We start from the raw sequence: 13,549 nt of genomic DNA on the forward strand, positions 1-13,549 counted from the left end.
ACTCTGGGATAAAGTATATTAATACCCCCAATTCACAAGCATGTTTTTACTTGGTTGGTTATTGCATCGAGTTCAATAATGCAGCCAGGTCGAGCAGTAGACTGTTGGCTCACAATATTAAACACTTCTCCAATAAGTTTCTGTAAATAAAAAAACAGAAGATGTTGAATCATCAACAATTTAAGAATCTATTGTCAGTGTGATACAGCATCTCAGACATTCAAGGCCCCTCTTAATATTCAATGATTGGCAATGGTGATTCATTCATTTAAAGAATTACTTAAAATTTCTGTACTCACTTTTATTCTCATGTTTAAGACTAACTAAACAGGTAGAAAACTCTATAATGTCTAGCTAAATAGTGTAGAACTTCAAGGCATCTGATTCTTTTAACATGTCTTCATTTTGCAGTCCTAAAGCTCCACGACAGATCTGGCTGAGGCTGTGGCCCCATGCCCACATGTATGGTTTGCAGATCTGCAATGCCATGTAGAAGTATGACCCTGCCAGTGAGAAGGTACAAGCGATGGTTGACAGGAAGTGGGACTCTGTATCTTGAGATGGGGATGTTTGAACTAACATGGGAAGTTTAACTTTGGACACCCAAACTTCAAACCTTTGTGCTGAAAAAAGCAGTCCCTTCTCCCTCCTTCCAGTCAGGCTTCCCTTGCATAAAAACCTTTCAGTAACTTCACTTGAAGCAGTTACTTCACAAGGAGATGCCCAGTCTCCTCTACACCACCACTATTACTCCTTACCACCTGCAGGCCGCTGAGGGGGTCAGGTTCCACATTAGCCTAGGGTTATAAATACAAGACTACCTCTGGGAAAAGAGCACATACCCTGGGGTTGTAGCATCTTTCCAATTTGTATCAGCAAGATGCCAGAGACATGGATGGGTTATTAGACCAAGGAGGACAAAATATATGGCTGGGTATGGCTGAATTTATTGTTAGGAGTACATTCAAACAAAATTCAGGATTTAAAGAGTCAGCTCAGACACCTGGAGGTAGTCTCTCCTGGATTTGTTAACTGCAATCTGCATGCAACTGTGGCCTACAGGGGGTGAGGTTAAAACACCAGAATACCTCTAACACACCAGGAGTCCTTGCTACTCAAGTGTGGTCAATGAACCAGCAACAATAGCAACACCAGGAAGCTTTTTAGAAATGCAACTCTCAGGCCCTGAAGCTAATACATCGGTAACACCATCTCTAGATGGTTCTTGTACATACTGAAGTTTAGTAAGTACTGACGTGGATAAGTTGTTCTCAGCCTTGGCTGCACACTGAATCACCTGAGGAGCTTTAACAGTGATGGCTGCTTAGGTCGTGATCGCAGAGACTGATTTATTGGTCTTGAGTACAGTGTGATCACAGGCATTTTACAAACTCCTCAGGTACTTCTGACATGCAACCAAGGTTGCAGCCCCCTGGCAGGGATACCCATTCCAGGTAAGGATTTGCCTTCCCTGCCCACAAGTCTGCTGCTAGCACTGACTAAGGCCTTACCAAATGCCTTACTCAACACTACAGGATCCTACTTAACTTTACATCTAACAAAGGAACCCATTTTACAGCAGAAGACAGGGCCAGAATTAGGGTAAAAAGAAAAAAGCACTCACCTGGGGAGCAAAATTTAAGGGGGGGTACCAAAAACTCAATAATCAAGATAAATAATACCTTAATGCAGTATTTTTTAAAAAGATTTATTGGGTTTATTTATTTAAAGATTTATTTACTTTATTTATTGGGTGGGTGGCTCAGTCGGTTAAGCATCTGCCTTCAGCTCAGGTCATGGTCCTGGGATTGAGCCCCACATCTGGCTCCCTTCTCAGTGGGGAGTCTGTTCTCCCTTTCCCCTCTACTCGTCTCCCCTGCTTATGCTCACTCTCTGTCTCTCTCATTCTCAAATAAAATCATTTTTAAAAAAGATTTATTTGAGAGAGAGAGTGCATACATACACAGGTGGGGGAGGGGCAGAGGGAGAGGGAAAGGGAGAACCTCAAGCAGACTCTCAGCTGAGCACAGAGCACCAGACAGGGCTTGATCTCATGACCCATGAAATCCTGATCTGAGTTGAAATCATTTAAGCAATTGAACCACCCAGACTCCCAAGGCAATATTTCTTAAAATCAGATTTAATGCAAAAAAATTCATAACTGGATCTAATGAAAGCAAACATCAATATTTTTTAAATCTACTTTTGCTTGTTTTCAATATAGACAACTTCCTTGTTTGACAATTTCTTGACCGAGTAACAATCTCAAATAAGTTCTTTAATTAATTTGTTATTTTTTAGAAAGGGAGGAGGGAAAAGGGCAGAGGGAGAAGGAGAGAGAGAATCTTAAGCAGGTTCCACGCCCAGGATGGATGCAGGGCTCGACCCTGAAATCATGACCTGAGCCAAAATCAAGAGTCAGCTGTTTAACCAATTGAGCCACCCAGGTGCTCCACAAATATTTTTTAATTAACTTCAGCTTATTGAAATTTTTTCTGCAGAACACTGGGACTGCTTTTTTTTTTTTTAAGTTCTGCAGTCCACTTCCGAATTTGCATAAGACTGCACTGGACAAAATCTGTGAATCAGTTTGAGAAGATCCAAACACAACATTGCTTTTATATTACAAATTATGGATCTTGCATGACACTTAAAACTATTTCAGATGAAATTTCGTAAGACTTAAACTGTCAAAATATTTAAGAGCCAAGTGAGTGGCTGCATTTTGTAAATAAGATTATCCCCCCAGCTAAAAATTCAAAATCTAAAGCACTTTAGTTAATTTTTCATACCTCTATTTTGAATTTGAAATTAATATGCTTGGTAGCCAGAATAAGACCCCAAAAATGTCTTCATCCTAATTCCCAGGACCTGTGAATATGTTACTTTACATAACAAATGAGATATTGTGGGTGTGATTAAATCAAACAACTGGATATGGAAAATTATGTTGGATTAGGTAGCAGAGCCCACTGTAATCGTAATGGTCCTTATAAGAGGGAGAAAGTATTATCAGATTCAGAGAAAGAGATCTGAAAATCCTCTGCTACTAACTTAAAAAGGAGGAAGGAGTCATGAACCAAAAGATGCAGGGGTCTCTAGAAGCCAGAAAATGGAATCCCCACCAAGAGTCTCCAGAGGGAATATGGCCCTGTCAACACTTTGGTTTTAGAATACCTGACCTCCAAAACAGTAAGATAATGAATGTATTGTTTTAAAGTCACCAATTCAGTGGTGACAATTTGTCATATCAGCAGTAGGAAACTAATACGGGTGCCTACAATCTCTTTACTGTTTACTTTATCGGCTTTTTCCAATAAGAATATCACATCTGGTAATTCATACATTTCCAGTTTCTCTTTTAATTCACTTTCAGGTTCAGGAAATGTATTCGCACCTCTTGCTAATAATTTACACCCACCAAACATACTTTCAAAGTCACTTTCTCTCACTATATCCAACAAATCTCAACTGAAAACTGGATTAGCAAAGAAGTAAATTTTGACCACATTATTGAAGTGTTTCCTTCAGTTAAAGCCAGGAAAGTAAAATTATAAAAAATTCTGTTTGGGGCACAAAATATTTAAAATTAAAATAATGTTGTGAATTTTAATATACTTATTTCCAATTTTCAACACTTTTCAACTGCTTTAATGTTCTGGGGGAAAAAACCATTAAAAAATTACAGGAGGGGCGCCTGGGTGGCTCAGTGGGTTAAAGCCTCTGCCTTCGGCTCGGGTCATGATCCTGGGGTCCTGGGATCAAGCCCCACATCGGGTTCTCTGCTCAGCGGGGAGCCTGCTTCCTCCTCTCTCTCTGCCTGCCTCTCTGCCTACTTGTAATCTCTGTCAAATAAATAAATAAAATCTTTAAAAAAAAAATTACAGGAACATATGTTTCTAGAGTACACATTCTTCCTTTTGTCCCAGGCTTCAATGTGGCTCAACATGGCACTGCTAAGTCTGTCTTTATTTTAAATTTTAGCATTTTGTTCATCAAGGATTTTTCTGCATTAATTTTGATTGTTTAAAATATAGCACTAAAACTGCCCAATCCCATAATTCCACCACTAGGTATTTACTTAAAGAAAATAAGAACACTAACGTTTGGGCCACTCCACCAGGTTGAAAAAGAAAAAGAAAAAGAAAAAAGCACTGACAAAGTATAAGGGAATGCAGAATTTGGTGGTGGGAGGTGACTACAATTATTGAATTCAGGCTCTGTGACTATCTGTAGAAGCAGGGGCTATGAAAGCTTTCCTTTATAGTTTCTGTTTCCCTGATTTCCCTACCATGACAAGTACCAACAGTGCAACAACTTCAGGGTCCAAGTAGGACCACAACTAAACCGGCATCATTCCACAATGACCCAAGTTTCTCAATCTAAGTACAGAAGAGGGATCGATGCTAGGGGACAAAAAGAGTGGACTTTCCTGGCAACTCTTGATCTGCATCTGAACCTTAATACTTTCTCCACCCTTGTCTGCCTTATCCTGTGCCCAAGAGGTTAACTTCTGGACCTTATGACCCAGGTTGCAAGTCAGCTTCAGCTTCAGGCTGAATTTACTCAGTGGGAGGGACTGGTCAGAGACTGGAGAGGAGAGAGAGAGAAGTCAGGGCATGTGTCCCCCTTGCTCCCCAAAGTTCTGGCAGTGGCTATGTTCCTCTGTAGCCCTCTCTCCCAGCAGGCAGCTCCTGCTCCCATGGCTTTAGCTCTCCCCAGGCTTCAGCACACTGTTATTGCTCTCTTGTCCCTTGAGGCACAGGGATATATTTTTCTATTGTCACTGCAAAAAATTACCACAAACTGAGCAGTTTAAAACAACACATATGTATTCTCTTATAGTTCTATAGGTCAAAAGTCTGACATGGGTCTCACTGAACTAACATCAACTTGTCAGCAGGGCCCCATTCCTTTCTGGAGACTTGAAGGGAAAATCCTATTTCTTTGCCCTTTCCAGCTTGTAGAGGTTAGTCACATTCTTTGGCTCATGGTCCCCATTTCCCCTTCCCCAAACCCAGAAATATCATTTCTCTGACCGTTCCTCTTTTGTCACCTATCTCTTTGTCCATAGTCAGTAAAGGTTCTCTGCTTCTCCAAGGACTCATGTGATCAGACTGAGCCTACCTGAATAATACAGAATAATTTCTACAGTTCAGGACCCTTAATTTATACACATCTGCAAAATATCTTTTGCCATGTGAGGTTAAAAAAAAACTGCAGGTTCTGGGGATTAGCACATGAATATTTTCGGGGGCTATTATTTGGATAATAGTAATAATGGCTTCACCCTGCTGCTAGACTCTGAGTGCTTTATTATCACTTGTGGGTTAATCATGTGCTCATCTTTAAAAGGAGTTATTTCATTAAACTCTTCACAGTTACTACACTTGATCTTAGCCAAAAGGCCAAGAAACGATAAAGTCTTCACAGTTAAACCTTTATCATGTGCCATCTGTCTCCCACCTAGGCCCTGACTGACACAGGGATGAAATCAAGGGGGACTGACTGTCTCTCCCTGAAAAAGTACAACCCTGATCAATGTGCTCTTCCCCACAAAATGCAGAGAAAGATCTGTGTGTAGCTTCTCCTACTTAGTATGGTCTTTCTTCCCAATGTGAATACTATAAACCCACAAAGAACATGAATAAGCAATTCAAAAGAAAATACAAATGGCCCATAAAAATATGAAAAACCATTCCATTTCTGCAATGATTAAAAAATGCACAAATCAGAAGAATAGACATTAGTTCAAAATAGTGAAGATTTTGGGCACCTGGGTGGCTCAGTGGATTAAGCCGCTGCCTTTGGATCAGGTCATGATCTCAGGGTCCTGGGATCAAGTCCCGCAGAGAGCCTGTCCCTCCCCCCCCCCCCCGCCTGCCTTTCTGTCTACTTGTGATCTCTCTCTGTCAAATAAATAAATAAAATCTTTAAAAAAAAAAAAAAAGGTCTTTTCTTTAAAAAAAATGGTGAAAATTTTGAAAGAAGAAAGAAAAAGAGGGAGGAAAAGGCCTGTACTCACAAACTTTGCTGATGAAGTACAAATTGGTACAACAGCTAGCTTCCCATTGCCTTCACAAGGTAATAAACCACTTCAGCATGACATCCATCAACTTACTCATTACTTCAACAAATATTTATAGAGTGCTTATCAGATACCAGGCACTGGGAATACAATACTGCCCCCATTTTACGTTCAAATGAAAGACAGACAAATAGCTTACAATTCAGTAAGTATAACAAACTGTGAAATGGTACTGAGTGTTAAGGGGAAAATAAAGTGGGAATGTGGACAGGAAGTATTGGGCAGAGGTGGTCAGGAAGCCTTTACTTGACTAAAGACCTAAAGGAGGCAAGAATATAAGCCATGTGTTATCTGAGGGAAGAACATGCCAGGCAGGGAGAACAGTAAGTAAAAGACGCTAAGATGAGAGATGGTTGCCCATGCTCCAGGACCAGTAAAAAGACTGGTATGGCTGGAGCCAAAATGAGGGAAGGGAAAAGTAGAAAAATGCAGTATCAGAGAAGTGAAGGAAGGCTGGATGGGGGTAGAGTCTGTACAGTATTATAGTTCACTGTGGACAATGGCCTAAGAGTAACATGATCCAAACAAATTATACTTTAAAAATGTCATTCTGAGTTCTATATTGCGAATAGGAAGTCCAAGACCACCTTTCCCCACACACACAAATTTAACAGTGATAAAATTCAACATGCTTTCATGAAAAAAAAAAAACAACACTCAATAAACTATGAATAGAAAGAAACTACCTCCATATAATAAAAGATGTATGAAAAGCTCAAAGCTAATGTTGTACCCAATGGGAAAATACAGACTTTTTCCTCTAAGATAGATCAGGAAAAGGCAAAGATACCCTCTGTCACCACTATGATCCAACACAGACTTTAAGTTCTAGCCAGAGCAATTAGACAATAAATAAAAAGCATAAAACTTAGAAAAGACGTAAAGTTACATGCAGATGGCATGATCTTATATGTAGAAAACTTTAAAAATTCCACACACACACATAAAATCGTTAGAAATAATAAACTAATTTAGAAAAGCTATAGAATACAAAAATCACCATTCAAAAATCAGGTGTTTCTGTATACTAACAATGACCTGTGCAAAAAGGAAATTAATATTTTCTACTTACTAGAGCATCAAAAAGAAGAAAAGACTTAAGAAACCGAGCAAAGAAGATGAAAGACTTGTACACTGAAAACTATAAAATATTGTTAAGAAAAATCAAAGAAGATATATAAATGGAAAGATATTATGCTGTGGATTAGAAGACTTAATATTATTAAAATGTCCATACTACCAAAATAATCAATAGATTCAATGTAATTACTATCAAAATCCCAGTGGCATATTTTGCAGAAATTGAAAAAACCATCCTAAAGTTCATATGATAACCTGGGAGAAAGCTTCAAGACACTGGTTCTGTCAATAATTTCTTGGCTATGACACCAAATTTCTTGGATATGACAGGCAACAAGATAAAAAATAGACAAATGGACTACATCACACTTAAAAACTTGTGCAATCAAGGAAAACAACTGAAAGAGTAAAAAGGCAAACTACAGAATGAAGGAAGTAACAGCAAATTCTATATGTGATAAGGGTTTAACATCCAGAACACCGAAGGAACTTCTACAACTCAACAACAGCAAAAAAGCAAAAGGACCTGAACAGACATATCTCCAAAGAAGCTATACAAATGGCCAACATGCACATGAAAAGGTGTTCAATAGCACTAATCACGAGAGAAATTCAAATCAAAACCACTATGAGGTATCACCTCATACTCATAAGAAGGGCCACTACCAAGAATAGAAAATAACTGCTGGAATGGAAGCAGAGAAGTTGGAACCTTGTGCACTGATGGTGGGAATATACAATGGTGTTACCATTAAGGAAAACAGTATGGAGGTTCCCAAAAAATCCCACTTCTGGGTAGATACCCCCAAATATTAAGAGCAGAATTATGGGGACATCTGGGTGGCTCAGTTGGTTGGACGACTGCCTTTGGCTCAGATCATGATCCCGGAGTCCCGGGATTGAGTCCCGCATTGGGCTCCCAGCTCCATGGGGAGTCTGCTTCTCCCTCTGACCTTCTCCTCACTCATACTCTCTCTCACTGTCTCTCTCCCAAATAAATACATAAAATCTTTAAAAAATTAAAAAAAAAAAGCAGAACTGCGAAGAGATATTTGTACACCTATGTTCATCACAGCATTATTCACAATAGTCAAAAGATGGAAGCAATCCAACTGTCCACTGACAGGTGCACAGGTACAGTGGGGTATCATGCAGCTTTCAAAAGGATCTCACCACTTGCTACAACATGGATAAACTTAAGAGGACATGACACCAAGCATTAGAACAACTGTATCTTCAGTACTATGGAAGGAATTTTTTAAAATTTTAATTAAATTGCTGTCTTCAGGGTGCCTCACTGGCTCAGCTGGTGGAGCGTTCGACTCTTGATATCAGGGTTGTAAGTCTGAGCCCCACACTGGGTGTGGAGATTACTTAAAAATAAAATCTTTAAATCTCTGCCTTCATAAACAGTTTGCTCAACATAAATCGCTTCTTGATGACTCAAAGTCATATTTATGACCATTAACTGTTACTCGTGCCTTTAAAGGTCTAAAAACCTCAAGTTCTGTCTTAATAATAAGTACCAAATGTACACTTGTATCTGAGAAGGAACATTAGGAATTAATTTCCAAATGTCTTCAAAACAGTTCCAAACTACATTTTGCTACCTAAAACCTCAGTCACTTCACACTCAGTATATCTCAAACTTAAGTCATAGACAATACCTCACAAATATCTAACTGCTACTAATGAATCCATTACCACAAAATTGAAACCTTAGAATCATTTCCTTTAGTATTCATATTCAGCAACTAATAATCCCTACTCTACCTGTTCTCAATATCTGCCAAATCCCACTCTAGCTCAGGTTTATTTTACCACATGCTTTGATGACCTCAATAGATTTCCTGCGGTCTCCAATGTTTCCAGTGCCTACCAACTACACTCCATCCTGCAAACTAATCACTTTACTTCCCTATCCAAAAAAAGTTTACTGTCCCCTAAATTCATCTCTTGATTCCAGAATAAAATTCAAATATTTTCAGATGTTTCTTGTAGAGGAAAAAAAAAAAAAAAAGCTAGACTCTACCCAGCATCTACTAAAAACCCCATTTGAGGAAGAGGACAGCATGTGACAATTTCTTGCCATATTTCAACTTACAATTAGTAGAGGAAGTAACTAGAAGAACAGCTGCTCTTAGAAAAAAAAAAAAAAAAACCAGATCAGCAGAAATAATGGGAACTTGACAGGGAACAAGCATGTTATGTTAAGAGTTTAAGATCAACAATAAGGGTGAGGTACTATAGTCTATCATCCAGAAAGACAAAAATCTCAGAATTCCTTATAACATGGCTCTGAAAGTCAAAATGGCTTAGTCAATCAGAGAAAGACAATTACCATATGGTCTCACTGATATGAGGAATTTGAGAAACAAGACAGAGGATCATAGGGAAAGGAAGGAAAAATGAAACAAGATGAAACCAGAGAGGGAGACAAACCATAAGAGACTCTTAATCTCAGGAAACAAACAGGTTTGCTGGAGGGGAGGCGGATGGGAAGGATGGGGAAGCTGGGTGATGGACACTGGGGAGGGTATGTGCTATGGTGAGTGCTGTGAATTGCATAAGACTGACGAATCACACACCTGAACCCTTGAAACAAATATTACATTATATGTTAATTTTTAAAAATGGCTTAAGAGAGTCTGGAAGCTAGAAGGACTTGGAGATTTCTGACTATGTAACTGCAACACAACTAATGAGAAAAAAGCTGGTTAGTCTAAGGGGTTGGCTAATGTCCCATGAAAATCCATGTCTACCCAGAATGTCAGAATGACATCTTTTTTTTTTTTAATATTTTTTATTATGTCATGTTAGTCACCATACAGTACATCATTAGTTTCTGATGTAGCGTTCCATGATTCATTGTTTGTATGTAATATCCATGCAATATATGCCCTCCTTAATACCCATCATCAGGCTAACCCATCCCTTCAACCTCCTCCCCTCTAAAACCCACAGTTTAGGGGAGCCTGGGTGGCTTAGTTGGTCAAACAGCTGCCTTAAACTCAGGTTATGATCCCAGGGTCCTGGGATTGAGTCCCGCATCGGGCCTCTTGCTCAGCAGGGAGCCTCCTTCTCCCTCTGCCTACCTCTCACCCGTGCTTGTGCTGTCTCTCTCTCTTAAAATATTTAAAAAAAAATAAGCAAATAAACCTCAGTTTGTTTCCTGGAGTCCATAGACTCTCATGGTTTGTCTCCCCCTCTGATTCTCCCCTTCATTTTTCCCTTCCTTCTCCTAATGTCCTCCATGTTATTTCTTATGTTCCACAAATAAGTAAAACCATATAATTGTCTTTCACTTACCATAATCTCCTCCAGTTCCATCCATGTTGATGCAAATGCTGACATCTTATTTATTTTTTCTATTTTTAAAATACTTTATTTATTTATTTGACAGAAAGAGATATAGTGAGAGAAGGAACACAAGCAGTGGGAGTGGGAGAGGGAGAAGCAGGCTTCCACTGAGCAGGGAGCCAGATGCGGGCCTCAATCCCAGGACCCTGAGATCATGACCTGAGCCGAAGGCAGACACTTAATGACTGAGTGACCCAGGCACCCTGACATCTTATTTAGAGGAAGGATATTTGCAGATCTAATCTGTTTAAGATAAGGTCATACTAAATTAGGGTGGATGTCTTCTAAGGAGAGGGTACATAGAGACACCCAGAGAGAGAAAGAGAGAAAGACCATGTGAAGACAGAGACAGAGACTACAGAGTTGCAGCTTCAAGTCTACAAACACTGAAGATTGGCTGGAGCAACCAGAGGTTAGGAAGAGGCAAGAAAGGATCTTCCCCTAGAGCCTTCAGAAAGAACACGGTCCTGCCAACACCTTCATTTCAAACTAAATGTATATGCAAAAAAACAGAGTTGCAAAGTATGTGAAACACAAAACTTCAAGAGCTAAAAGGAGAAATGGACAAATTTACAATCACGGTTGGGAATTTCAGCCCCTTCTGATAGAAATTGATAGAACTAGACAGAAAATTAGCAAAGACCAAGAGGAACTCAATACCCCCATTAATGAAAACAAAAGCTAACTGACAATTTTAGAATACCACATCCAACAACAGCAGAAAATGTTCAAGTGCCATGGAATACATACTAAGATAAACAAGATCCTGGGCCATAAAACAAGCCTCAATAAATTTACAAGGATTGGAATCATAGAGGGTGTTCTCCTACCATCATGCAATCAAATTAGAAATCAGTAACAGAATGATAACAGGAAAATCTCTTTCCAGTATTCACTGGGAAGCTAAACAACACCCTTTTAAATAACCCATGAGTCAAGTAAGAATTCTCAAGGAAAATTTTAAAATACAGTGAAGTGAATAAAATGAAAATATTACTCATCAAAATGCCAAAGTAGTACTGAGAGGGAAATTTATAGAACTAAATGCATATGTTAGAAAATAAGAAAAGCTTCAAAACAAAACTCTAAGTTACTGTGTCATGAAACCTAGAAAAAGAACCTCCCCTATACCCAAGAAAGGGCAGAAGGAAGAAAATAATAAAAGAGCAGAAATTAATAAAAATGACAACAAAAACAAAGAGGTTAATGAAACAAAGAGTTCATTCTTTGACAAAATCAATAAAATTAACAAATCCATAGCAAGACTGAGAAGATAGAAAGAAGAAAGGAGCTACTTACCATGTTGATAGCATGTACCCTTCATATAATGTGAAAGAAGGGTACTTCACATCTGGGATATTCTTCCTAAAAACTCGTAACTCCAGTCTAACCATGAGAAAAACAGCAAACCCAAATTAAGGGAAAATTCTACAAAATGTATGACCAGTACTATTCAAAACTGTCAAAGTCATGAGAAAATACTGAGGAAGAAAGAAATGAAGAACACTGAGAAACTATCCCAGATTGGAGAAGGCTAAGTAAGGATTCATGATGGCTAAATATAATATGGTTTCTGGGTGAGATTCTGGAACACAAATGGGACATTAGCAGAAAAATCTTCTAAATCTTAGTACGTCTAGAGTTCGGCTAGTAATATGGGATGTTAATAGGGGAAACTGGCTGTGGGGTGGATGAGAACTGTTCACTGTTGCAACTTTTCTGTAAATCTAAAACTATTCAAAAACTAAAAATTTATTTTAAAAAATTAAGTCATTGGGGGTACATGGGTGGCTCAGTGTGTTAAGCCCCTGTGGCTCGGGTCATGATCTCAGGGTCCTGAGATAGAGCCCTGCATCAGGCTCTCTGCTCAGCGGGGAGCCTGCTTCCCCCTCTCTCTGTCTGCCTCTCTCTCTCTGTCTGCCTTGTGATCTCTGTCAAATAAATAAAGTTAAAAAAATAAATAAATAAAAATAAAAAATTAAGTAACTGAATAAGTTACTATTTTCAGAGTACAGAGATAAAGGAAAAGATGAGCTCATTAACAGAGGCTGATACTTTAATGTTAATAAAGAAGGAGAGAATAAGAACTAATTCCTACTTTCTCTCTGGTCTTCCATTTCAAGAATTTTAGCTAGTTGGTGCCTGAATGGCTCAGCTGGTTAAGCAATAGACTCTTGGTTTCAGCTCGGGTCATGCTCTCAGGGTGGTAAGATCAAGCCCTGAGTCAGACTCCTGAGCTGGGCATGGGCCCTGATTAAGATTCTCTCTTTCCCTTTCTACCCCTCTTCCAACATGCACATGCACTCTTGATCTAAAAAAAAAAAAAAAAAGAAAAAGAAAAAGAAAGAAAGAAATTAAATTTAAAAAAAGAATTTAGCTTGAAAAAAAAAAAAAAAACCAGAAAAAAACCCAAAAATTTTCTACAAAGAATATGTTTTTAACACTAAAAAATTAAAAATTAATGAAAATAGGGCTAAGAAAAAATGTACATTGGTAAAGGGAAGAGTAGAAGACAGGACAAATTAAGAAATTCCAAGAATGTAGTATCTCAATGCAAAACCACATTGAGATACCACCTTAAACCAGTTAGAATGGCCAAAATCAACAAGACAGTAAACAACAAGTATTGGAGAGGATGTGGAGAAAGGGGAACCCTCTTACACTGTTGGTGGGAATGCAAGTCAGTGCAGCCACTTTGGAAAACACTGTAGAGATTCCTTAAGAAATTAAAAATAGACCCTGCAATTGCACTACTGGCTATTTACCCCAAAGATACTGATGTAGTAAAAAGAAGGGCCATCTTTACCCCAATGTACATAGCAGCAGTGGCCACAGTCACCAAACTGTGGAAAGAACCAAGATGCCCTTCAACGGATGAATGGATAAAGAAGATATGGTCCATATATACAATGGAGCATTATGCCTCCATCAGAAAGGATGAATACCCAACTTTTATATCAACATGGACAGGACTGGAGGAGATTATGCTGAGTGAAATAAGTCAAGCAGAGAGAGTCAATT

General features: G+C 38.8%; 1 protein-coding gene and 1 pseudogene across 4 annotated transcripts in view; both read right to left on the reverse strand.

The window, feature by feature from the left end:
* DMXL2 (Dmx like 2) overlaps positions 1-13,549 on the reverse strand; it is a 156,779-nt gene that overhangs the window by 66,027 nt on the left and 77,203 nt on the right. For all 4 annotated transcript variants that reach the window (XM_059181546.1, XM_059181544.1, XM_059181545.1 and 1 more), the window contains exon 14: positions 51-140. In XM_059181546.1, coding sequence (XP_059037529.1) covers positions 51-140 — 90 coding nt within the window. The remainder of the gene's footprint in view (positions 1-50; positions 141-13,549) is intronic.
* Positions 5,353-5,420, reverse strand: LOC131837318 (U2 spliceosomal RNA; annotated as a pseudogene).

The sequence above is a fragment of the Mustela lutreola genome, chromosome 7, assembly GCF_030435805.1.
Source record: "Mustela lutreola isolate mMusLut2 chromosome 7, mMusLut2.pri, whole genome shotgun sequence".
Lineage (NCBI taxonomy): Eukaryota > Metazoa > Chordata > Mammalia > Carnivora > Mustelidae > Mustela > Mustela lutreola.